Source organism: Budorcas taxicolor, chromosome 5, assembly GCF_023091745.1.
Source record: "Budorcas taxicolor isolate Tak-1 chromosome 5, Takin1.1, whole genome shotgun sequence".
In the NCBI taxonomy this organism is placed as follows: domain Eukaryota; kingdom Metazoa; phylum Chordata; class Mammalia; order Artiodactyla; family Bovidae; genus Budorcas; species Budorcas taxicolor.
The window spans coordinates 94,083,464-94,107,841 of record NC_068914.1 but is presented as its reverse complement, the minus strand read 5'-3'; the positions used below and the strand labels follow the sequence as shown (position 1 = coordinate 94,107,841).

At 40.6% G+C, this 24,378-nt stretch overlaps 1 protein-coding gene across 1 annotated transcript in view; it reads left to right on the top strand.

The window, feature by feature from the left end:
• SRGAP1 (SLIT-ROBO Rho GTPase activating protein 1) overlaps nt 1–16,631 on the top strand; it is a 294,550-nt gene extending 277,919 nt beyond the window's left edge. Inside the window, exons 19-22 of the mRNA XM_052639735.1 lie at nt 7,067–7,247; nt 8,301–8,435; nt 8,545–8,884; nt 16,254–16,631. Of these exons, the coding sequence (XP_052495695.1) occupies nt 7,067–7,247; nt 8,301–8,435; nt 8,545–8,884; nt 16,254–16,631 (1,034 nt within the window). The remainder of the gene's footprint in view (nt 1–7,066; nt 7,248–8,300; nt 8,436–8,544; nt 8,885–16,253) is intronic.
• Nucleotides 16,632–24,378: the final 7,747 nt, after the last annotated feature.

The following is a 24,378-nucleotide window of genomic DNA, read 5'->3' as shown; positions in this document are numbered from 1 at the left end:
GTACTCACTTTGGCCCCACGTATACCAAGAATTGCTTGTGTTAAGAATTCAGTAGATACAAAATAATATTTACTAAATATGTGTAAACTACAAAAAATACTACTACAGGGAACACCTGTGAAACCACCACCAAATTTAAGAAAAAGGTATCATTACCGTTTTACTTTCCTGAACCTATTGTCTTCCATACCCCTCAAGGTAAGCTCTGTGTGCTTTTAAAAGAATTGTTGTTTCATTTTCTGTTTTCTTGAACTTTTTATAAATGGGATCATACTATATATACTTTCACTGTTTTCTATTCAGTATTATATTCCTGAAGTTCATCCCCATCGTTGCATGCAATTCGAATAATTTATTTACCACTGTATAGTATTCCATTGTATTTTTTTTTATTATTGGTGAATACATGAGTTGTTTTCTGTTTTTTGCCATTAAAAACAGTTCGGGTATGAATATTTTGAACATGTGCCTTGCCGCAGGTGTACAGGAGTTTCTCTCAGATATACACACCTAGGAGTAAGCATGTCTTCAACCTTGCTACATACTGCCAAACTATTTTTGAAAATGGTTGTAAGGGCAGTCCAGTGGTTAAGATCCCATGCTTACACTTCAGGAGGCATGGGTTCAATCCCTGGTCAGGGAACTAAGATCCCACCTACCACAAGCAGCCAGAAAATAAGAAAATGGTTGTAGGGCTACCCACTCCCACCAGCCGTGTCTCAGCCTTTCAGTTGTATGTAGTCATCAACACTTGCGTTTATCAAATATTGTCTTTGCCAATACTGTCAAGTGTTTAATGGTATCTCATTGTGATTTTAATGTGCATTTCTCTGCTTACTGATGAAGACGTTTTAAAACATAGTATATTAATAGAAAACTTCTGGTATGGTAAGGGTAAGGGGGTATTATAAGACCAACAGATCAGGAGATGATCGCCATTGAAAAGATAATCTGATGCCCACAGTTCCTAAGAGGAGGGGACACATCACACCTCAGGGGGCCAGGGAAGGCACCAGGGTCAGACGGGCAGGAGAACAATTGGCCAAGAGTTTTTATGGTGGTTTCCACAGGAAGGAACAAGCAAGGCAGGGTAAGCAGGGTTAGGATTGCCTAGTTTTAATAATTTCAGAGGGCTCTGTGGCTGTCTGTGGTTGGTACCTGGCCATGAAGTGATTGGGGCAGGGAGATAGTGGCCTAAAGTATGGGAGCCCCAGAGAGGAAGTGGCTGGAGTATGAGCCCTGGGTTGGTTGGTTTGCATTTGAAAAGCACATTCCAGATGAGTTGTTTACTAGGAATTTGCCAACCCTGGAAGGGACAGTCCCTCCAGGGGGGGCAAAGCCCCAGAGGTCATACTATGGAAAATGAAAAACATGGTTATTACAGATACACTAATTTTTGTATGTTTAGATTTATTTTTGCAAAATTCCTATCAAATGTTTTTCCATCTTAGGGCCTATTTGCCCACTGTTAGTTTCTCTGGGCTTTTTTTGCTTGGTTTAGTTTACTTTGGTTTGGCTTTGGTTTTTCCTTGTAAAAGTTTATGAAGCTGGATCAAGTCCTTTATTGAGTATCAGTTCAGTCGCTCAGTCGTGTCCGACTCTTTGTGACCCCATGAAACACAGCACGCCAGGCCTCCCTGTCCATCACCATTTCCCAGAGTTCAGTATAGGCTTTGCAAATATTTTCTGCTCTGTAGCCCATCTTTCATGTGTCTATTATGTCTTTTGCCAAACAGAGGATCTTAATTTCAAAGGAGCTGAATTTACCCATCTTTTCCTTCATGGTTGTTTCACTTTGTGTCTCCTTAAAGAAATCCTTATCCTTCTGTGCCTTGATGTTAATGCAGAAGTTCTTCTATGGCCTCTTTTAAATCCTTTCAGGTTTTGTTTTTCACACATAGGGCTTAATTCTACCAGGAATTCATTTGGAGGTATGGTGTGAGGTAGGGATCTGTGCCTCTTTTCTCCATATGGATGTGTAGCTGTCCCCACTGTCCCAGCCTTAATTGTCCTTTCTCTACTGCCCCACACCTTAATCATAAGTCAAGTGTCCTCTCTGTGTGAGTCCATTTCTGGTCTCTCTTTTCCGTGGGTCTACTTGTTTATCCCTACACTGCTGTCTTCATCTTGATACCTTTTAATAAATCTCAATGTTTGTAAAATCAAGACCTCTGACTTTGTTCCTCTTAACAATTCTTTGCCTTTTGCAATTTCACTTAAATTCCAAATTCAGGTTTTCAAGTTCCTAGAAACAAACAAGAAAAAGCTAAAAACCTATTGAGGTTTAGATTGCAATGGCACTGATTCTACATATATTAACATGGAAAGAATTGATATTTTTATAATATACAGTCCACAAACATCTTTCTAGTTACTTAATGTCACCCAATAAACTTTTATACGTTTCTCTGTAGGAATCATTTTTTTCTCTAACTTCTTAAGTTTGATGTTTAACGTTACTTTTTGACATTTTTAATATGAACATATAAAGCTGTCAGTTTTTTCTTAATACCTCTTCAGCTGTAAGCATAATCCTTTTATTCCCTCTTTAACTATGACTAACGTGCTTTAAACTTATTCAGTTTTATTTTTGATTATTTTTCCTCCCAAGTTCAGTTCACTTTCATACCCGCTTGGTCATTTGCTCTTTACTCATAATACTAATCCTTTCTATTGTTTTAGATTATGTGTCTAATTATTCTAAAAAGCTGAAGTCTTGCTGGATTTGTTTTTGTTGGCTTTTGTTCATCTGAGTCTTATTTCCAATGTGTTTTATATATTTTTTACATATTTCTTAGAACTTTATGGAATTCATTTACGTTGAGATAAAGGTATGTCCCTCCAGAGAGGGTTTTCGTTTACTTCTGCCTGGGGCATAACCAGCTTGGAACCACAGTAGATTTTTAGTTTGAGGTTTTTTTCAGGCCACCCGGTAGTATCAACTTAAAATGCAAACCTGCCTGAGGGCTAGAATGTGATTGGGATTCTGAGGTGATTTTTTTTTCCCCCCCAAGCCTTCAGATAGATTTTTTCCCTTAAATTCAAGGTCAGAGTGGTTACATCTATGGAGAAGTGTGGAGAGTGAGAAGGGAGGAGAATTGCAGAACTAGAAATCCACTGTGACACTGAGAATTTGATACTTGGTGGGGCTTAGAGTCTCCATACTGGGCAGCCCCTGGACCTAGTCTTTTGTTTAAAATAAAGCTTAAGTTAACCAGGCAGGGGAAAATGCTCTCAAGGCAAACTCTGACTTACATATTCTAGTGTTCATAATTCTGGTGTCCTGTTTAAGTCCGTAGATTCCTTCATTCATCAAGTTTAGTATTCCTCACTGTCATGATTAACGCACTTACGAAGTTGGGTTTTTTTTTAATCCAGCATTTTTAGTTGATTTCAGCAGGAAGGTTATCAAGATGTCTAGAGTCCACCCTCTGCTTTAAAAAAAAAAAAATTGACATTTTTCAGAAACTTAAGTTGGAAGAAACTCTTTGAAGTGACAGCTTCTATTTCTGTGGGGTTGCTTTTGAAAGTCTGAGCCCACCCTCTGCCATTCTTCTCTCCTTTCTTTTGTCTTGAGTTCCGTTTCTCTGTAATTCATTCCTTTTTCACTGGTGACTTTTCTCCGTGTTTCCTTGCTTGTCTCAGTGGCAGGAAAAGCCCATGACAGAGCCCTAGCCATCTCTCTTCCCAAACCTCAGTCTCACCTCTGTACCATCTGTCAGTTCTTACCTGTTCTTACCTCTTGGCTACAAAAGAGAGCTCTGTGTTTGAGATAACATTTTGATCTTGTTCACCTGATAGTGCTGGAGAGAAAAGCATTGCTTACAAAGAACAGATGTTCTTGCCTGCAGCCAGACTCTTCCTGTAACTAAATTAACCAGAGTATTGATCTGTCTCTTTGATCACCCAGGTATTGCATTTTCTTCCCTCTGTCACGGTATCACTAAAGAGAGTAACTTCTGTTTCCAAAAGAGAGGCTGTCACAGAACAGAATCATCATCTGCAAGGGCAGGGGTAGCAGATGTAGCAGAGACAGTGTCAGGGACAGCAAGGTCCCAAAGGGATAGCGTGATATACTAGCACTTTGTATACGATTACAAAAAAACGGATATCTCTTGCACAAAATTGTAATAGCCATGTAGGAAAATGAACTTATCACGTTCACCCTCATTGTTGTTATTGGTAGCAGTAGCATTCTGCTAAGCCTCTGCAGGACTTTAAAGGGCTGTGTGACCCTACATGAAAGGGGCGTGGTGCATCGCCATGCCCTGAGATCGATTTGCTCTGCAATGACTAGACTGAGACGTGTATAAATAGCTTATCGATTGACACTTGACTGTGAGATTTCTCTCATGGGAGTAGAAAGAAGTCAAAATAATGAAATTGCTCAGAATTACTAGTTGATGTAGTAAGATCACCAATGAAGTATACTTCTGATTCATCTGGTCATTCGTTCATAATGTCTGTACCTTTGAACTAAATAAGCAAAGTCTGATCATCTTGCTGCTGTTTCCAAAAAGAAAGAGGTAATCAGCATAGAGGGCATGATGATGAAATTATGATAAAATATGTACATAGCTATGAAACAGTTTTAAATGGCCCTTGGCCAGTGATGACAGTATATGACTGAATGGCATTAAAGAACATGAATAACTCTCTCTTCCCTTTGACAGATATATGGGTTGTGTACTTTGTTATGCTATTGTTTCCATTTTTTCAGTAAAACAGTTTAACCGTGTGGGTGTAGCACATAAGAATTTGCAGACTGCATATCATGATACTCTTTTCAATCAATTGGCATGCTTTCATTCCTCCATGAATGTTTATTTGTGTCCCTTACACCACAGGTATGTTTATTTCTGACCCTCAGGGAGACCTGGGGTGAAAAATTTGGTATCTGTCATCTCGGTTCAAGCAGGATTTACTTTTTATGTGCAAGTTTAGAACAAGGTATAAAGTCAGTCCCAGAGTTCTATTTCCTCCTCTATGAGCAGACTTGTGGATATTTAATAAAACTGCTATTTATATTAAAATAGTTTCAGGATAGAATAATGGAGTGTTAACATATGATCTATAAGTTATTGTCAGTTGTTAAAGAACTTAAACTATTGTTTTAAAATTATTTTTACACCTACCTTTTTGAGAAGTATACCATGTACAGATTATAGTGTTTGATTCTTCCATATGAATTATTATTTACTTAAGCATCTACTTATCTACTAGCAAAGGATGGGACTTTTTTTCTCTTTATGTTAAATATATAGCAGAAATTCACCCCGGTCCTTCATAGAAGATAAATCCTAGGCTTTTTCAATATGTTTGTTGATTTTTATGTTCATGCTGTCCCAGAGAATGTTTGCATTTTTCAAGTGAGAAAAAAGCTTAGCTGACTATCCAGAGATTTCATTTTGTAGTTATTTCATATAACAGATATTGAAGATATTAAACTTTGGGAAGAGATTAACTCTTTTAAATGAAAAGGTTTGTCACCAAGGGAAATAGAAGATAATAAGTTCCTGACAAAATATTTGACAGTTTTTAATCTATTATGTGTACATATATTCTACAGCATTTCTAAAGTAACAGCACACATGTTCAGTTTTTAACAAATGAGGTTGCTCACTGCATAGAGTTCTCTAAGCATAATACCACTTGTACTGACCCTTTTTTGTTCTGTTTCTTATTGATTAGAAGTTGACTCACCTGTTGTTGGTAGCAGGGATAAGGATGGGGTGATGGTGAGAGAGGAGAGAAAAGACCACGGAGCCACCAGTTCTGGGCTTTTTGCAGTAACCTGAATCACAAAATGCAACTCTTGTTGTTTTGAGTGGTTTGTCCTCTTATTTGCCTTCAATATTTGTGGTCAGAATTAAAATAGAGCTGAAATTCCAAGTCTAGGCCCATAGTTTGATATCTCTTTTCAACTTTTGATTTTGAGATCACTGTAGATTCATATGCAGCTGTAAGAAACGCTACAGACAGTTGCCATACACCTCCTGCCTCCCCACTTCCCCCCAGTAGTAACTAACATCTTACATCACGGTTGCTACTATCGCAAGGACACTGACACTGATACACTCCATCCACTATATTCACATTTCACCAGCTTTACATGCACTCACTTGTGTTGTTTACTTAGTTCTACACAGTTTTATCACGTAAGTAGATTTGTGTGACTACAGTCAAAATCAAGAACAGTTGCATCATAGGGAGCCCTTTGTGCTACCCTTTCATAGCCAAAGCCACTTCCTTCCATCGCTTCCCCCAACCCTAGCCTCTGGGAATCACTAATCTATCCTCCATCTCAGTTATTAGGTCATTTCAAGTATGTCATATGAATGGCCTTGTGCAACATGTAACTTTTTGAGGTTGGCTTTTTCTCACTCACCATTATTCCTTTCAGTACCTTTTGATCCTAGAAGATATTTTTGAATCTGGTCTCTTAAGTAGGTATGCTTGTTTCACAAATGATATCTAGAATTTGGTTTCGATACTAGAAAAAAATTAAGTTGTCTTTACACTTGTTGATAAGATTTGATAGTGCCAAAAAAATACCTAAGGAACTTAAATATATTCAAACAGTATTTAATGTGGTGATATCTGTAAACTTGTTTTTAAAATTGGCAAATAAAGCATAAACTTCTAGAATAGTGACTTTTACGTGTTATAAATAGTATTAACATGTTGCCTGGGAACTTCATCAATGTCAAAGTAATACTGGAACTATTGCAGAGAACATTACAACCCAAGGAGCGATTTTATATATCACAGAGTTTTAAATATTTTTATTAGACTGTCATGATCTAATACATCTAGTACAAGGCTATAGAAATTAAGATCGAATTTTCACTTTTTCTTTGCCTGAGAAACCGATGACAGAAAGAGAATGCTTTTCTTTATCCCTTTTAACAGCATTGTTTTCTCACCATCTTGATTTGTGACCTTGTTCTGTCTGGTTATTAAAATGACCTTGTTTCTCTCTAAAGCCTCATATAGACCTTTCAGTGAGTGTATCATGCCTTCCTGACAACCCTGCCCACACTGTTTTCTGGTGTGTTCTTTGTAGAATGTGAGCCAATAGAAGCGATAGCCAAGTTTGACTACGTTGGGCGGTCTGCCAGAGAATTGTCCTTCAAGAAGGGTGCTTCCCTACTGCTGTATCACCGCGCATCGGAGGACTGGTGGGAAGGAAGGCACAACGGGATTGACGGGCTTGTGCCCCACCAGTACATCGTGGTGCAGGATATGTGAGTAGCGCCAGCTTCCATCACCTGAGTGCTCCCAAGAGAAGACTCCAGCTGTTGTTCTTACATTGTTCTTACCTTGGTCTTGTGAGAAAAGAGAAGGGATTACAGAGCAAAAACTTCTGATCTGGGCTCAGTTCTTCACCTTGCTGATGGAAAGTGAAAACCTGTTGGCCGGGAAGTACTGTTAGCAAGGACCCATGCTCTCCCAGCAGGTCTGGAGCAAGGACTAGTGAGAGGTGCCTTCTGAAGCTTTCAGGTTCTTAGAAAAATACCCTGTGCAGAGGCTAGTTTTAGGAGCTGAAGTGGCATGGCTAATTCCTAAAACAGTGGTACCTCTTCCTTTGGTGTCTATTTTAATTCCAATTTCTCCAAAGGGAGGCTACTGACTTCAGGTCTAAAGAGAATCATCTCCAGGCTTCTTTTTTAATTTTGCTTATGAGAAAGCTCTACTTTCAAAAATACTTAAAGTGGTATCTTCCCATGTGGTCTTAATATTAAGTGAAAGAAACAAGTTACAAAATAACATGTACAGTATAATCTTAATTTTGTGACTATGGTATTTCACAATACAGCACCAATTTACGAACAGCTTTTCAAGGAAAAGAGAAAAATACCACATAAAATGGATACAGTGATTGATTCAGCCTAATTTTAAACTGTTAAAATGTCTCTCAGAATCCAAGAAATACTATGTGTGTGTGTGTGTGTGTGTGTGTGATGCAGACATACAGTCCTAAAGTACACAAACATATATACAGTAAATACTATACATACATGTGGACATTCTTATAGATAGGTATGCCAGGCAGAGAAGAAAAGCAGAGAAAGATATCTTCTAGAATTCAAAAAGTGGTTTTCTCTGGATGTTATATTATGGGTGATTTGTCATCTGAATTTTCCAGTTTACCTGCCATGAAATGATGCTATATTTATAGCGAAAAGAAGCAAGTTAGGTTAGTAAGAGAAAGACTTACATACAGAAATGCCATCACTTATTCTTTTGTCCCCATTCATCAAGCAAAAGACCCTCACTCTTGATTCTTACTGTCTCAGGGATGATACATTTTCAGACACTCTGAGCCAGAAAGCCGACAGCGAGGCCAGCAGTGGGCCGGTAGCTGAAGACAAGTCTTCATCCAAGGACATGAACTCCCCAACAGACCGACATCCTGATGGCTATTTAGCCAGGTAGGTGGACTCCCAAGCCTCCACTTCTCCAGGGGTTCTGAGGAGCTGTGGCGTCCACAGCCTTGCAGAATTACCCAGTGTGACAACCTCTGCTATTCTCTCTGTCTAGACAAAGAAAAAGGGGAGAGCCACCCCCTCCAGCAAGGCGTCCTGGCAGGACCAGTGATGGCCATTGCCCCCTCCATCCCCCACATGGTCTTTCCAACTCCTCAATTGACCTGGGGTCCCCAAGCCTGGGCAGTCATCCCCGGGGCCTGCTGCAGAACCGTGGCCTCAACAACGACAGTCCTGAGAGGAGGCGTCGGCCAGGCCACGGCAGCCTGACCAACATCAGCCGCCATGACTCCCTCAAGAAGATCGACAGCCCTCCTATTAGAAGGTCCACTTCATCAGGGCAATACTCAGGCTTCAACGACCACAAGCCGCTGGACCCAGAGACAATCGCTCAGGTAGGCTACTTTGAAGAGAATATTGCATGCCAAGTACCAGGGTATGATGAAGGAGGCATTACAGGAGTTACTTTCTAGAGCCATATCTTTTGTATAGAACCAACTAAAGACAACAGGAATTAGCTCATTCTTTGAGGCCATTTGTTCATCCTAAAGGAAATGAGTCCTGAATATTCATTGGAAGGACTGATGCTGAAGCTGAAACTCCAATACTTTGGCCACCTCGTGCGAAGAGCTGACTCATTTGAAAAGACCCTGATGCTGGGAAAGATTGAGGGCAGGAGGTGAAGGGGACGACAGAGGTTGAGATGGTTGGCTAGCATCACAGACTCAATGGACGTGGGTTTGGGTGAACTCCCAGAGTTGGTGATGGACAGGGAAGCCTGGCGTGCTGCGGTTCATGGGGTTGCAAAGAGTCAGACACGACTAAGTGACTGAACTGAACTGAGGCCATTTGTTACAAGAAGGGCCCAAATATTGGGTTGGCCAAAAAGTTCATTCTCGCTTTTCCGTAATATCAGAACGAAGTTTTTGTCCAGCTCAAGGTACTGGGCTCACAGTGATTTAAACAGAGACATGGCAGAAATGTAAGACCCAGGACAGTCAAACCCATCATTCCTAAATTGCCAGAAAGACTCAGAAAAAAAGAATGAGGAAAGACTAGCCCTCCCAGATCTTGAACGCATGCTTGAGCTAGTAAAACAGACAAATCAAGGGAACAGAATGAAGAACCGTGAAACAGAACATTTTTAGTGTATGATGGTGACCCTTTCAACTTAGGGAATGAAGGATTAGTCAATAAAGGAAGTGAAAAATAATGGTTGGCTGTTTGAAGAACAACAAGTCTAGCTACTGTGTCACTCCTGAATGCATGTGTATCTTCACTTCCCAACAGTGACTGCAGAGAAGGGTTTTATAGTTTTTTTCCCTAATGATTAGAATTGGTAAAGTGTAAGTAAAATAATAATAATGGATTTTTCCATCATTCTACCATTTTTTTCCTCTGGCTCTTTTTAAAGCACAAGCCATCAGAAAATATATGTATGACAGAAAAAAAAAAAAACTGAATCACTATCCTGTACATCTGAAACTAACACAATATTGTAAATCAAGTATACTTCAATGAAAAAAGAAAACGTGTGTATGGCCAGTGAAAAAGGAGGTGAAGGAGATTCAGGGTTTGCCATTAGAGTAATCTTAAAGTGTCTTATAGCTATCACTGAAGCTTAAAAAAGTGAGTGAGAAATTAATGAAACAAACATGGGGATGTATTAAAGATGGGTCATTTTTAATAAAGAACACTCCAGGAAACCTGCATTTTGATATGACAAATTTCCAAGCTATTTTCATTGTCCTGACTAAAAAGAATTTTGGAAAGCAATTAGATTACATGGAGAGTTCAATGTATTTTTTACAAAACTAATCCAATTTTAAGTGCACAATAATTTTTCAGCAAAAATCAAAAAGGATTTTAACCTTTTTGGGTTTTTGTCTGTTTTAAAGGCAATGCAGAGTCCTTTGAGATGTATTTAGAGCCAGTGATATTTGACTATAATTGAATTTAATGATTTGAAAAATCCATAACATCATTGCTTATAAAAAGCATATGAAACACTATTTAGGTTAGAGAGACATGGAATTAGGAGCTTAATAGTGGAAAGGCATAATAAGGTCTACTTTAACCCTTTTGCTTCTAGAACCAGGAAATCCTTTAACTGTAAATCATAAAAACAAAACCTCAACAGATAAACCAGGCTCTGCATGTTTTCTCTGGGGCTAATACTTGTAAAAAACAAACCCATATATTTAGCATCAAATGGAAATCACATATGAAAATAATCACTTGTAAAGTGATGTCATCCTCACAAAATGGCTTCCAGCTGTATCCTTTATTTATCTTTCCATCTCTCATCTTCAGATTTTCCCATGAGGATAAGTGAGCCTGCCATCATAGTATTCATACCAAAAACACACAAATTCTTTCAGTAAATAAGTGGAACCCCTGATAGAGCTTTTTTAAAAATGCAACTTATCCTTATGTGATCACTGGATCTTTGTTTATTCATTTAGCAAATCTTTATTGAGCACTTACTGTATGGCAGCTCCTATGATAGACGTTATAGACAGAGTTAAATCAGTGGTCAGTCGCTGCATGAAGGTACTTGTAAATCAGTGGAGGAGGTGGGTGTGGAAATCAATTCCTGCTCTCCAGAGCTGCAAGCTAATGCTCAAGGTGAGTGGAAGTCCTCAAAATGTAGAGAAGGGGCATTTCAATCACACTAGTTCAATGGCCCTCTACCTACCTCACACAATACTCGTGTGTGTGTGTGAATAAACAATGTAAAACAGATCCTCTTAACCTTTTTTTTTTAATTTAGTTGTTTTACAATGTTGTGTTAGTTTCTGCCATAAAGCAAAGTGAATTAGCCTCACATATACATAAATCCCCTTTGTCACCAGTGAGCACTGAGTAGAGCCCCCTGTGCCACACAGTAGGTTCTCACCTTAACCTTTTCTAAGTGTTCAGTTCAGTCCAATTCAGTCACTCAGTCATGTCCGACTCTTTGTGACCCCATGAATTGCAGCACACCAGGCCTCCCTGTCCATCACCAACTCCCGGAATTCACTCAAACTCACGTCCATCGAGTCGGTGATGCCATCCAGCCTAAGTGTACAGGTCAGTAAAGTATTCACATTTCTGCGTAACAGATCTCCAGAACTTTTTCATCCCGCAAAACTGAAAGTCTGTACCCATTTGAGAATAATGCCTATTTTCCCCTCCCCCCAGCTCAGGCCGTAGCCACCACCATTCTACTTTTTCCTTCTGTGAATTTGACTACCTCATATAAGTGGAATCATGCAGTGTTTGTCTTTTTGTGACTGGCTTATTCCATTTAATACCTTCAAGATTTATCCATATCATGGCATACCTTTTTAAGGCCCGGTAACAATCCCTTGTACATATACAGCACATTTCACTTTACCCATCCCTCTGGCAGTGGCGCACATTGGTATACACTTACCTTTTTACAACAGATACTTTATAATTTCCCCTTTATTATCTGAAATAAATGGATAGATGATATACCTAATTTTTTTTTAAATATATAAAGCCCTAAATACAATAAAAAGGAAAAAATAGAAATATTAAAACAAATGTATTTCAGTTAATGATTAACTAAACTAGAAGATGGGCTTCCCAGGTGGTACCAGTGGTAGAGAACCCACCTGCCAGTGCAGAAGATTTGAGAGATACAGGCTCAATCCCTGGGTCACGAAGATCCCCTGGAGGAAGGCATGGCAACCCAGTCCAGTGTTCTTGCCTGGAGAATCCCATGGATGAGGAGCCTGGAGGGCTGCAATCCATAGGGTCAGACACAACTGAAGTGACTTTAGCACACACGCACACTAGAAGACAAATGAAATAGTGAGATGCTTTCACTTACATGTATACTTACCATAAATACAATTAAAAATGAACATTGAGGGGCTTCCTTGGTGGCTCAGTAGTAAAGAATCTGCCTGCCAGTGCAGAAGACACGGGTTTTATCCCTGATCCAAGAAGCCCCCACATGCTGCAGAACAACTAAGCCTGTGCACCACTACTGTTGAACCATTGCTCCAGAGCCCACAGGCTGCAATTAGTGAGCCCATGTGCTACAGCTGTTGAAGCCTGCATGCCCTAGAGCCTGTGCCCCACGACGCGAGAAGCCGCTGCAATGAGAAGCTGCACACCACAAACAGAAAACCTCGAGGAGCAATGAAGACCCAGGACAGCCATAAGTGAATGAATCTTAAAAGTTCTTAATGTACATTGAAATGAGTATTAACTAGTCTCAACTCAGTTTCCACAATGGTGTTCCCATGAGTGATATGATTTTTGAAAGTGGTGGCCCATCCTCTGTCAAACATGCTAAGTCACTTCAGTTGTATCCCAACTCTTTGCGACCCTATGGAATGTAGCCTGCCAGTCGCCTCTGTCCATGGGTTTCTCCAGCAAGAATACTGAAGCGGGTTACCATGCACTACTCCAGGGGATCTTCCCTACCCAGGGATTGAACGTGTGACTCTTTCGTCTACTGTATTGGCAGGCAGGTTCTTTACCGCTAGTGGTCATACAGTTCTAATCAAAGCAGAGTATAATTTACATGATGGTTTCATTCTTAGAAAACTCAACACTATAAAAAAATATATATATATAAGAAAAGAGTTAAGATATATAAGGTAGGTATCTAAGAAAGAGTTAAGTTCTAGACTCAGATTATTATAAAAAAAATTTCACCTACATAAATGTCTGGGGGATATTAAAAAGTTGAACAAGATCTGGGGCAATTCATTGCATGTAAATTATCCAAGATACTTGCAAGATATCCAATACCTCTGCTCACGAAATGCCATCCAGTTATTTTGACATTTAAAAATACACAACATACCATATTACAGAAATGCTCTCTATGGAGCAGTACCACTAGCATTGAGACCTACTGAATAGAAGCATCAGGGAAGGCTTGGAGTGAATTTTGAAGAACTAATAGAAGTTAGCCAAGTATATAATGCGTGCTCAAAAATTATTTGTTGAATGAATGAAAAAAATGTGATTTTTCATGCCTATTCTCTTTTCTTAAGAAATCGCTGGTCTAAATTTAAGCTACCTTTTACCATAGATTGAAACAGAATTCTATATAAGATGTCAGCATGTAAGGTCAAAACCGCCAGAAGACTGCCAAGTGCCTCAGAGTGGCCAGTGCTTGCTCTGTGGCTCCATGAGCTGTCGGAGCCATTTCATCTGTCTCCTGCACCTTCAGAGTCACAGTAGTTATGTGAAATAGCATTGAGTTTATACACATTACACACTGCTGTTAAAACAGCCATGCTTTTTGCTAGTCTGCTTGCTTTGAAGTATGTGAGTTTCTGTGAGGCTTAAAAAGAAGAAAGTAGGGAAAACCACTAGACCATTCAGATATGAACTAAATCAAATCCCTTATGATTGTACAGTGGATGTGACAGATTAAAGGGATTAGACCTGGTAGACAGAGTGCCTGAGGACTATGGATGGAGGCTCGTAAAGTTGTACAGAAGGCAGTGACCAAAACCATCCCCAAGAAAAAGAAATGCAAGAAGGCCAAGTGGTTGCCTGAGGAGACTTTACAAATAGCTGAGGAAAGAAGAGAAGTGTAAGGCAAAGGAGAGAGGGAAAGATATACCCAACTGGATGCAGAGTTCCAGAGAAGGAGAGATGAGAAAGCCTTCTTAAATGAACAATGCAAAGAAATAGAGGGAAACAATAAAATGGGAAAGAAAGACTAGAGATCAAGAAAATTGGAGATAAAGGGAACATTCATGCAAGGATGGGCACAGTAAAGGACAGAAATGGTAAGGACCTAACAGAAACAGAAAAGATTAAGAAGAGGTGTCAAGAATACATAGAAGAACTGTACAAAAAAGATCTTCACAACCCAGATAATCACGATGGTGTGGTCACTCACCTAGAGCCCGACATCCTGAACTCAAGTGGGACTTAGGAAACATTACTACAAATAAAGATAGTGGAGGTTGTGGAATTCCGGCTAAGCTATTTCAAATACTGAAAGATGATGCTGTTAAAGTGTTGCACTCAATATGCCAGCAAATTTGGAAAACTCAGCAGTGGCCACAAGACTGGAAAAGGTCAGTTTTCATTCCAGTTCCAAAGAAGGGCAAGGCCAATGAATATCCACACTGCTATACAATTATGCTCATTTCACATTCTAGCAAGGTAATGCTCAAAATCCTTCAAGGTGGATTTCAGCAGTATGTGAACTGAAAAATTCCAGATGTACAGGCTGGATTTGAAAAAGCCAGAGGAACCAGAGATCAAATTGCCAACATTTCTTGGATCATGGAGAAAGCAAGGAAATTCCAGAAAAAAAAATTTACTTCTGTTTCATTGACTACGCTAAAGCCTTTGTGTGGATCACAACAAACTGTGGAAAATTCTTAAAGAGATGGAAATACCAGACCACCTGACCTGCCTCCTGAGAAACCTGTATGCAGATCAAGAACCAACAGTTAGAACTGGACATGGAACAACAGACTAGTTCAAAATTGGGAAAGGAGTACGACAAAGCTGTATTTTGTCACCCTGCTTATTTAACTTACATGAAGAGTACATCAAGCGAAACTCTGGGCTGGATGACTCACAGGCGCGAATCAAGACTGCCAGGAGAAATACCAACAACCTCAGATATGCAGATGATATCACTCTATGGCAGAGAGTGAAGAGGAACTAAAGAGCCCCTTGATTAGGGTGAAAGAGGAGAGTGAAAATGCTGGCTTAAAACTCAGCATTCAGAAAACTAAGATCATGGCATCCAGTCCCATCACTTCATGCACATAGATGGGGAAACAATGGAAACAGTGACAGACTTTATTTTCTTGGGCTCCAAAATGACTGCAGATAGTGACTGCAGCCATGAAATTAAAAGATGCTTGCTCCTTGGAAGGAAAGCTATGACAAACCTAGATAGCGTATTAAAAAGCAGAGACATTGCTTTGCTAACAAAGGTCCGTCTAGTCAAGGCTATGGTTTTTCCAGTGGCCATGTATGGATAGTGGAGGACAGAGGAGCCTGTCATGCTACAGTCCCTGAGGTTCATAGAGCCAGACACAACTTAGCAACTGAACAACAACAACAATATGGGTTCTGTACATTAGTATTAATTATCAACTTCATCTGTGTCTGATTACTTTTTTCCAGTTAATTATTGAGTTATTGACACACAATACTGTACATAAGTTTAAAGTGTACAGCATACTGATTTGACTTTTACACATTATAAAATGATTAGCACAGTGGGTTTAGTGAACATCCATCATCTCATAGAGATGTAAAATTAAAGACACAGAAAGAAAATGTTTCCTTATGATGAGAACCATTAGGATTTTACTCTCTTATCTCTGTCATATATAGCCTACAACAGTATCAATTATCATGTTGTAAATTACATCCATAGTACTTATTCATCTTATAACTGGAAGTTCGTTTCTTTCAACTGCCTTCATCCAGTTGCCCCAACCCCGCTGCCTCTGGAAACCACAAATCTGATTCGTTTCGCTATGAGTTTGTTTTTGAAGTATACTTGACCTGCAGCACTAATTCTTATAACACAGTCTGTGCTGATGTGCTCAGTCAAGGCCAACTTTTTGAAACCCCATGGACTGTAGCCCTCCAGGTTCCTCTGTCCATTGAATTTTCCAGGCAAGAATACTGGAGTGGGTTGCCATTTCCTTCTCCAGGGATAACACGATCTAGTGATTGCACATTTCTGTACATTTCAAAATGATCACCATGTTAAGTCTAGGTTACCATCTGTCATTTGTTTTTCAACAGGATATCGAAGAGACGATGAACACTGCTTTGAATGAACTCCGAGAACTGGAGAGACAGAGTACAGCAAAGCATGCCCCCGACGTGGTGCTGGATACCTTAGAACAAGTGAAAAACTCTCCCACCCCCGCCACCTCCACGGAATCGCTCAGCCCTTTGCACAACGTTGCCCTCAGGAGCTCAGAGCCTCAGATCCGTCGGAGCACTAGCTCCTCCAGTGACACGTTGAGTACTTTCAAGCCTGCGGTGGCACCCAGAATGGGCGTGCAGCTGAAGCCCCCAGCCCTTCGGCCGAAACCTGCTGTTCTTCCAAAAACAAACCCGACCGTGGGACCCGCCCCGCCTTCCCAAGGTCCAGCAGACAAGTCCTGCACGATGTAACACCCAACTGAACGTGGCCATCTGGGGTGATGATTAAAGAGAGAAGACGGATTAGTGACAAAAGTCAACGATCCATAACGTGCGTTAGTCGTGTGCTTATAACTGGAGATCTTTTGGCTTTTCTATGTTCTCGAATGTAATGTCTAAGATTAGCTAAATTAACACGGGCATTTGTATTTTGTAATTTTTTTTTTTAATAACTGGACATATGCCATTTTAAAGACAATAGAAACACTTAGACTTACTTGAAAATCCAATGCTGCACCGTTTGTAATGAACACAGCACCGCTCTGCCCTGCACACTGCACAGTGCTTCAGGCTTAGTGTAGCCCGGTGAGTCAGAAACACCGGCCTCTCAAAGCAGGAGAATCTAAGTAAGTGCCAGGCCCTGGAGTGTAGCCTGTGTTGGTTGGTGGCACTTGGGGTGAGGCTGAAAGGTGACAATGGTATTGTTTAGTAGCTGACAGTGAGTACCTCTGATCTCATGCAGCGGGGCTGAGACCAGCCCTTGCTGCATACTTGCTGTTGTCACAGTGGGTTGTTCCCAGTGGGATTTGCAGCCCACTGCCCAAATGAGTAGGATTGTCTTATTCCTAACAGTTAAATCTTAGCAGGGGGGCGCTAGAACCTCTGCAGTTATTGCGCCAACTAAATCTGGGAAAGAGGAGGGGCAGTCCTCCAGAGCTCCTGCTGGACTCTTTCCCTGAGCCTGATCAGGCCGCAGGAGGGTTTCCAAGTTCATCCGCTGCATTTAGCACAGACTAGAACAGTCTAATTTTCAAGACTGTCTGGTTACCCTATTCTATCCACTCCTTCAGAGATCTGTTGTTGCCTAGAAAATAACTTCCAGCTCCCATGAAGCCCTGTGTTTTCCTCTTCAGCAATGGAGAAAGTGCTTGGTTCACCTGGCCTTCTCTTCCCCTGACTAGAGGATCTGGGTTCCCCTAAACATGCTGCAGAGGCCTGTTGATCCTAAATTGAATCCCCAGCTTCCCTTGCCAGCTGTCTCTTCAAGCTGTGGTCTGGTAAGAGCCAGACCAAGGCGGGAAGACAACCCCATGGTTCTAGGATGATCTCCTCCCAGTTGTTCAGCCTGGAACCAGGGCTTGCTTTGTTTTTCCCCAACTCGTCTGTACATCACTCACATAATCAGCTGCAATCCATCGGGATCCTCTTTCTCTGACATCTCTGACCCATAGACAGTTTTTCTTTAGCCCATATTTTTGCTCTGTTTCCCCTCTATCTTAAAAAGAATACCGTGAACTCAATTTGCTTTTTTCTAAGGTACAGATCACCGCTGTTCTTTCAGCAGCCACTTAGACCATCTGTAAGCCTTTTATCTACTCTGTCACTGAATTTATTGATGAAGAGGGTTTGTTTGTTTGCTTTTGGGGTTTTTCCCCCCTAAAAATGGATAGCCAGAACTAATCCCTCTGGACCACTTTGATTTTAAACTGGCAACCAATCGCATGCCCACCTAAGAGTTACAGTATGGACTTTGATTTCTCAGCTCAATGGGGAGTCCATCAATGTGGAAAAAAATGGGGATCTGTACTAAAATCAAGATCGTTACTTTGATCTCTACCTCAGTTTGCCAGTCTGATCATTCTAATGCAAAGAGAGGTTTTATTTATGAGGTATTGTTACCTTTGAAAGTCACACTGCTGGTTGCTTGCCTGCAGCCTGATTTCACAAATGGACTAAAAAGTGAAAAAAATTACTTCAGGTATTTCCAGGTATTGTAAACCTCTGAATTTTTGCAACCATCCTTTTTGCCCATTTTGATAGAGAGACCCAGCTCAGCATCTTTGCAACCCTCCCAACCTTTTCCTTGAGCTTTATTAGTCTTTCAGCACCTTTGGAAACCATGGAAACTCAGCCAGGACTGAGTTCTGAGTAGCACCAACCCTTCTAGACAATCTTCCCAAATGTCTGGAACATTGAAACTTTTAAGAATAATCTCCCAGTTCTTTCTCGATTCCACTTTGGTCTCTTGATTCTCTATTGTCCAATAGGGAAACAGAAACAGAGAAAGGAGTGGAAGTAATTGTGGAGGAAACTTTAAATCTTTTAGCAATTAAAATAAAGATTCTTATAAAACCACTTCCTTATTTGATGGACGAGACATCAAAAGAGAAGAGGTGTTTTGAACTTACTCATTTGGGGAGGGTTCTTGTACAAGCTTTAACTTAAGTGTTCCAGATCTTGCTCGTGCAACGCCATTTCTTCAGACTTCTCCCTGGTAACCTTCCCCAGTGTCTCGTCCCTTTGGTGTTGACACCTGTGATGGAATGAGGACTGCCTTTGCACCCTCCACGTCAGGACTCTGCTGCCTTGGAAGGCAGAGGACACGCTGCTCCAGACCTCAGAGCCTCAGAGGCTGTGCCTTCTTCCAGGAAACAGCTCCTAACACTCTCCCATCACTCCCTTTCTTTACCTGTCTCTGTCTTCTCTCTATTACTCTGTTGTCACCTGAGGCTTTCTTTCCCTTCAATTCCCAGGAAAGGATGTGACCTCAGAGTGAGTAAGGACTCACTCAGGACTCACTTATCCTTACTAGTAAAAGTCTAAGATTCCAAGGATAAGACAAGGTGGCCCCTTCACAAAGGATCAAAAAAAAAAACACCCAGTGAGTTCCTTCAAGGGTTTACCTGCAAGCGGTCCTCTTGACAGCCACAAGTGTAGCCCACAGTGGGGAAGTGGGAAGGCACAAGGAATGGGAAGAGAAGAAAGAAAATAAGTTCCTAAAAGGTTCTACCCTGGCTTTAGGAACCTTATCATCGATCCTCATGTGCAGTCTGGGAAGTGAGTCATTTTGGTGATGGGTAAATGAAGTTCTACAAAGATTGCCTGACTCCACTTACACAAGAATATGTATTCACAGCTGATATAACTGAATGTTCACATCCCATCCATAGAACTCACTTGAGTAGATTTACCAAATTGGCCTTTGGGTTTGGGTGAGGATGCCTGCAGTGAATCATTAGCATAGAGTGAGTGGTTCTTAAAACATATTTTCTGATGAGTGTTCTGTAAATTATTTCAGTTTGTTGAATGGCCCTTTGTAGAGCTCCATGTTCAAGTTGGGCATAAATGTCATCGTTTAACAATTTTGCACGTTTTCACACAATGTAATCTGACTTTGATGCCCCTTGAGCAATCCATAGCATAATGTACAGCAGGGTCCCACTTAATCTACTGAAATGAATATAAGCAGTGATCAATGGATATAGAGCACCAAGGGTCAAATTGTATGAGTTTTCTGTCTTTGTTCTTTTGCCATTCCCAAAAATGGGTTCATAATTTAAGAAAAAGGAAAAAAAAAAAAAAAAAACCAGGGACATGGAGGTCTCCTTAGTATTCGGGAATGAGACATAGCCTCTAGGGTCTATGAACTAAAGAAACTTTAGTTTGGTAATTACAGTCTCTGAAATCCAAAGTTTAAGAGCCTATGGTTCTGTTGGGTTTGGAAGACTTCAGATTTAGGATGTCATTCCTGACCACAGTAATGAGAGACCATGAATGCAAGAAATGTGCTGGGGGCTGAGTCTTGGCTCTGAGTTACTTCCCATAGAGACTTGGAACTGTGGGGCAACTTAGAAGTGAAGACTCTTCCCACAGAGCTCCCTAATGGAGGCTAGCACCTGAACTAAAAGCCAACCTCCAGCTGGGCTGGGGTGTCAGGCGTGGAGCAGGGTGACTCTGGCACAGCTTTGTTCAGATCAATGAAACAAACTGGAAATTGAGCTTTCACTTACCCACCCTAGTATACTTTCTTTAAAAAAAATAGAGTCTGTATTATAATCAAAATGGTACCTGTATCTTAAAATTATGTAGGGAATTTTGTATGTTTAAATAATTGTACTGGGTTCCATAATGCTTATCTTAGAAACTGTTTAGTAAAAGAAAATATATAAGCCGTGCATTTGTGAATGCCCCCCTTTAGAACATTCATCCAAGTTTGATGTATAGTGTGATGGTTATTATAGACGTTTAAAGTATAGTAAGTGGCTGTGTGACAGGAAAGACTGCTATTTACCTATTGACGTAAGAGTTAACTCCTGCCCACGTAATTAAATCAGTATTGTCCTTCCCTGTTGGTTTGATCAGTTGCAGTACTGGTGGCTTCCTGCTTGTGACTGTTACCTAATCGTGTCAATGTACATCTGTAGTATGTACATGTGAAAGTGCCTTTCTATTTTAGAGGAATCTTAGCCTTGCTCTTTACTGTTGCCCCACACCCAGTTCCTCGCCCACTCGAGTGTTTTGAAGCTTAACTCCCCTGTCTCCCAGCGTCTTCGCCATGCCCGCCTTCCTATGCCTCGGTGCTCAGTACTGTCCAGTCTTGCGTCCTCATCCGTCATGGTCAGTCATGGTCATCAGACATCGTTTTCCTCTTAGCCGTGACTGTGCCTTTCCCTCCCTACAGTCACTCTCTGGGTCCCCGACACCTCACCCTCCTCCCTCTCCCGCTCGCGTGCTGCTGATGGCCATCCTGCCCTCCTGGGCTCTGTACTGCCTCTTACCATGACATTTCCTCGTCTCTGAGGTGAAAGTAGAGGGGGATGCTTTTCTAGTTCTGGAAGGAAAAAAAAATGTTTTGTTGATCTGTTGTGACAATGCACTTTTCTGTATAGTACTGTACATTTTCGCATGTACCATTCCAGGCTTCAGTATCCAGTCAGGTCTGTTCTTCACGGTGTATCTTTATAATAAATAAGATAGTGCTGGCTGCGTTTGTCTGCTTCCAGTTTGGTCTGATTCTCTGCACTCTTCCATTTCTTTTTTTCTCATCACTATTAACCCTTTAGAGAGCTGAGTTGCCTTGAATTGTTAAATCACGTGAAACTGCCTTTTTAATGTTTTTAATCTCACTTTCATTTTTGTTTGTGAATTTGAAAATGGTGCCTCATTCACAGCGCCTTGTCCATGAAGCCAGGGTTTTTTAGAATAGTTTGGACAACCCTGTGTAGTGAGAGAACAGGTCAGGAGGATCTTAACTAAGCAGCTAAGAAAGCACAGTCCTAAACATTCCAGATTGAATTTTTTCCTTTGAGAAGGAATTTTTGACATAGTGAACCTTGTCAAGCTGACTTTGGGATTCATTTGAATATGCAGAAATGCAATCCTCAGGTTTAGACTATGTTTAGAATTCCCCCATGTATAGATATTTTATCTTCAATCTTACCTTTTTTTGCCCCAAATTCTTGAGGACTAGCAATACATAATATAGCTTTGTAAAACTGTATCAACAATGTGCAGATTATATCAGCAAAATGTCAGATTGGAACATTCATGAGATGTAAAAAAAAAAAATGGAGGGGAATAAACTTTTATCAAATCAGAAAATACATAGAGAAAAATATAGAAATCATTAATATAAGAGTTTTCACAAAGTGATACCCTATTGTACCCACCCCCAGATCAAGAAACAGCATTGTAACAGCTTCCTAGAAGCTAGGCTTGTGCCTCTCCAAAGTTAATCAACATCCTGACGAGTAACACCATAGTTTGGTTTTGTCTGTTGTTTTGACTTTCTACAAATGGACTTGCAATATTTAGATTTTCTCTGGCTTCTTTTCTTGACATTTTATGTTCAGGAGAGTCCATGTTGCTAAATATAACTGTGTGTGCTCAGTCATGTCCAAATCTGGTGTGACCCCATGGACCGTAGCCTGCCAGGCTCCTCTGACCATGAGATTTCTTAGGCAAGAATACTGGAGTGAGGTACCATTAACTACTCCAAGGGATCTTCCCAACCCAGAGATTGAGCTGCCGTCTCTTGCATCTCCTGCATTGGCAGGTGGATTCTTCACCACTAGTGCCATCTGGGAAGCCCTATAATGGCACCAAATGGTCAGTACTGAAATCAGATCGATCAGGTTCTTTGCAGCCAAAGATGGAGAAGCTCTATACAGTCAACAAAAACAAGACCTGGAGCTGACTGTGGCTCATATCATGAGTGCCTTATTGCAAAGTTCAGGGTTAAACCGAAGAAAGTAGGGAAAACCACTAGGCCATTCAGGTATGACCTAAATCAAATCCCTTATGGTTATACAGTAGAGTACAGGGGTTAGATCTGGTAGACAGAGTGCCTGAAAAACTATGGACAGAGGTTTGTAACATTGTATAGGAGGTGGTGGTGACCAAAACGAACCCAAGAAAAATAAATGCAATAAGGCAAAGTGGTTGTCTTAGGAAACCTCGTAAATAGCTGAGAAAAGAAGAGATACAAAAGGCAAAGGAAAAAGATATACCAAACTGAATGCAGAGTTCCAAAGAACAGTAAGAAGAGATGAGAAAGCCTTCTTAAGTGAGCAAAGCAAAGAAATAGAGGAAAACGAGAGAATGGGGAAGACTAGAGATCTCAACAAGAAAACTGGAGATACCGAGGGAACATTTCGTGCAAAGATGGGCACAATAAAGGACAGAAACAGCAAGGACCTAATAAGAAGAAGAGATTAAGACAAAGTGGCAAGAATACACAGAAGAACTATACAAAAAAGGTCTTAATGATCCAGATAACCACAGTGGTGTAGTCACTCACCTGGAGCCAGACATCCTGGAGTGTGAAGTCAAGTGGGCTTTAAGAAGCATTGCTATGAACAAAGCTAGTGGAGGTGACAGAATTCCAGCTGAGCTTTTTAAAAATCCTAAAAGATGATGCTGTTAAAGGACTGCACTCAATATGCCAGCAAATCTGGAAAACTCAGCAGTGGCCACAGGACTGGTAAAGTTCAATTTTCATTTCAGTGTTCAAACTACCATACAATTGCACTCATTTCACATGCTAGCAAGGTAATACTCAAAATCCTTCAAGGTAGGCTTCAACAGTACATGAACTGAGGACTTCCAGATGTACAAGCTGGGTTTAGAAAAGGCAGAGGAACCAGAGATCAAATTGCCAACATTTGTTGGATCATGGAGAAAGCAAGAGAATTCCAAAAAAAATCTGCTTCATTGACTATGCTAAAGCTTTTGACTCTGTGGATCACAACAAACTGTGGAAAATTTTTCAAGACATGGGAATACCAGACCACCTTACTTGCGTCCTGAGAAATGTGTATGCAAGTCAAAAAGCAACAGAACCGACATGAAACAACAGACTGGTTCCAAATCGGAAAAGGAGTACATCAAGACTATATATTGTCACCCTGTTTATTTAATGTATATGCAGAGTACATCATGTGAAATGCTAGGCCTGGACCACTCACAGACTGGAATCAAGATTGCCCTGGAGAAATAGCAATAACCTCCGATATGCAGATGATACAATTCTAAAGAGCCTCTTGAGGAGAGAAAGAGTAGAATGAAAAAGCTGACTTAAAACTCAACCTTCAAAAAACTAAGATCATGGCATTCAGTTCCATCGTTCCATGGCAAATATATGGGGAAGAAGTGGAATCAGTGACAGATTTTATTTTCTTGGGCTCCAAAGTCACTGCAGACAGTGACTGCAGCCATGAAATTAAAAGATGCTTGCTCCTTGGAATGAAAACTATGACAAACCTAAACAGTGTATTAAGAGAGACGTCACTTTGCCAACAAAGGTCTATATAGTGAAAACTATGGCTTTTCCAGTAGTCATTTATGGATGTCAGCATTGGACCATAAAAAAGGCTGAGCACCAACAAATTGATGCTTTTGAACTGTGGTGCTAGGGAAGACTCTTGAGAGTCCTTTGGACAACAAGGAGATCAAAACAGTCAATCATAAAAGAAATCAACCCTGAATATTCATTGGAAGG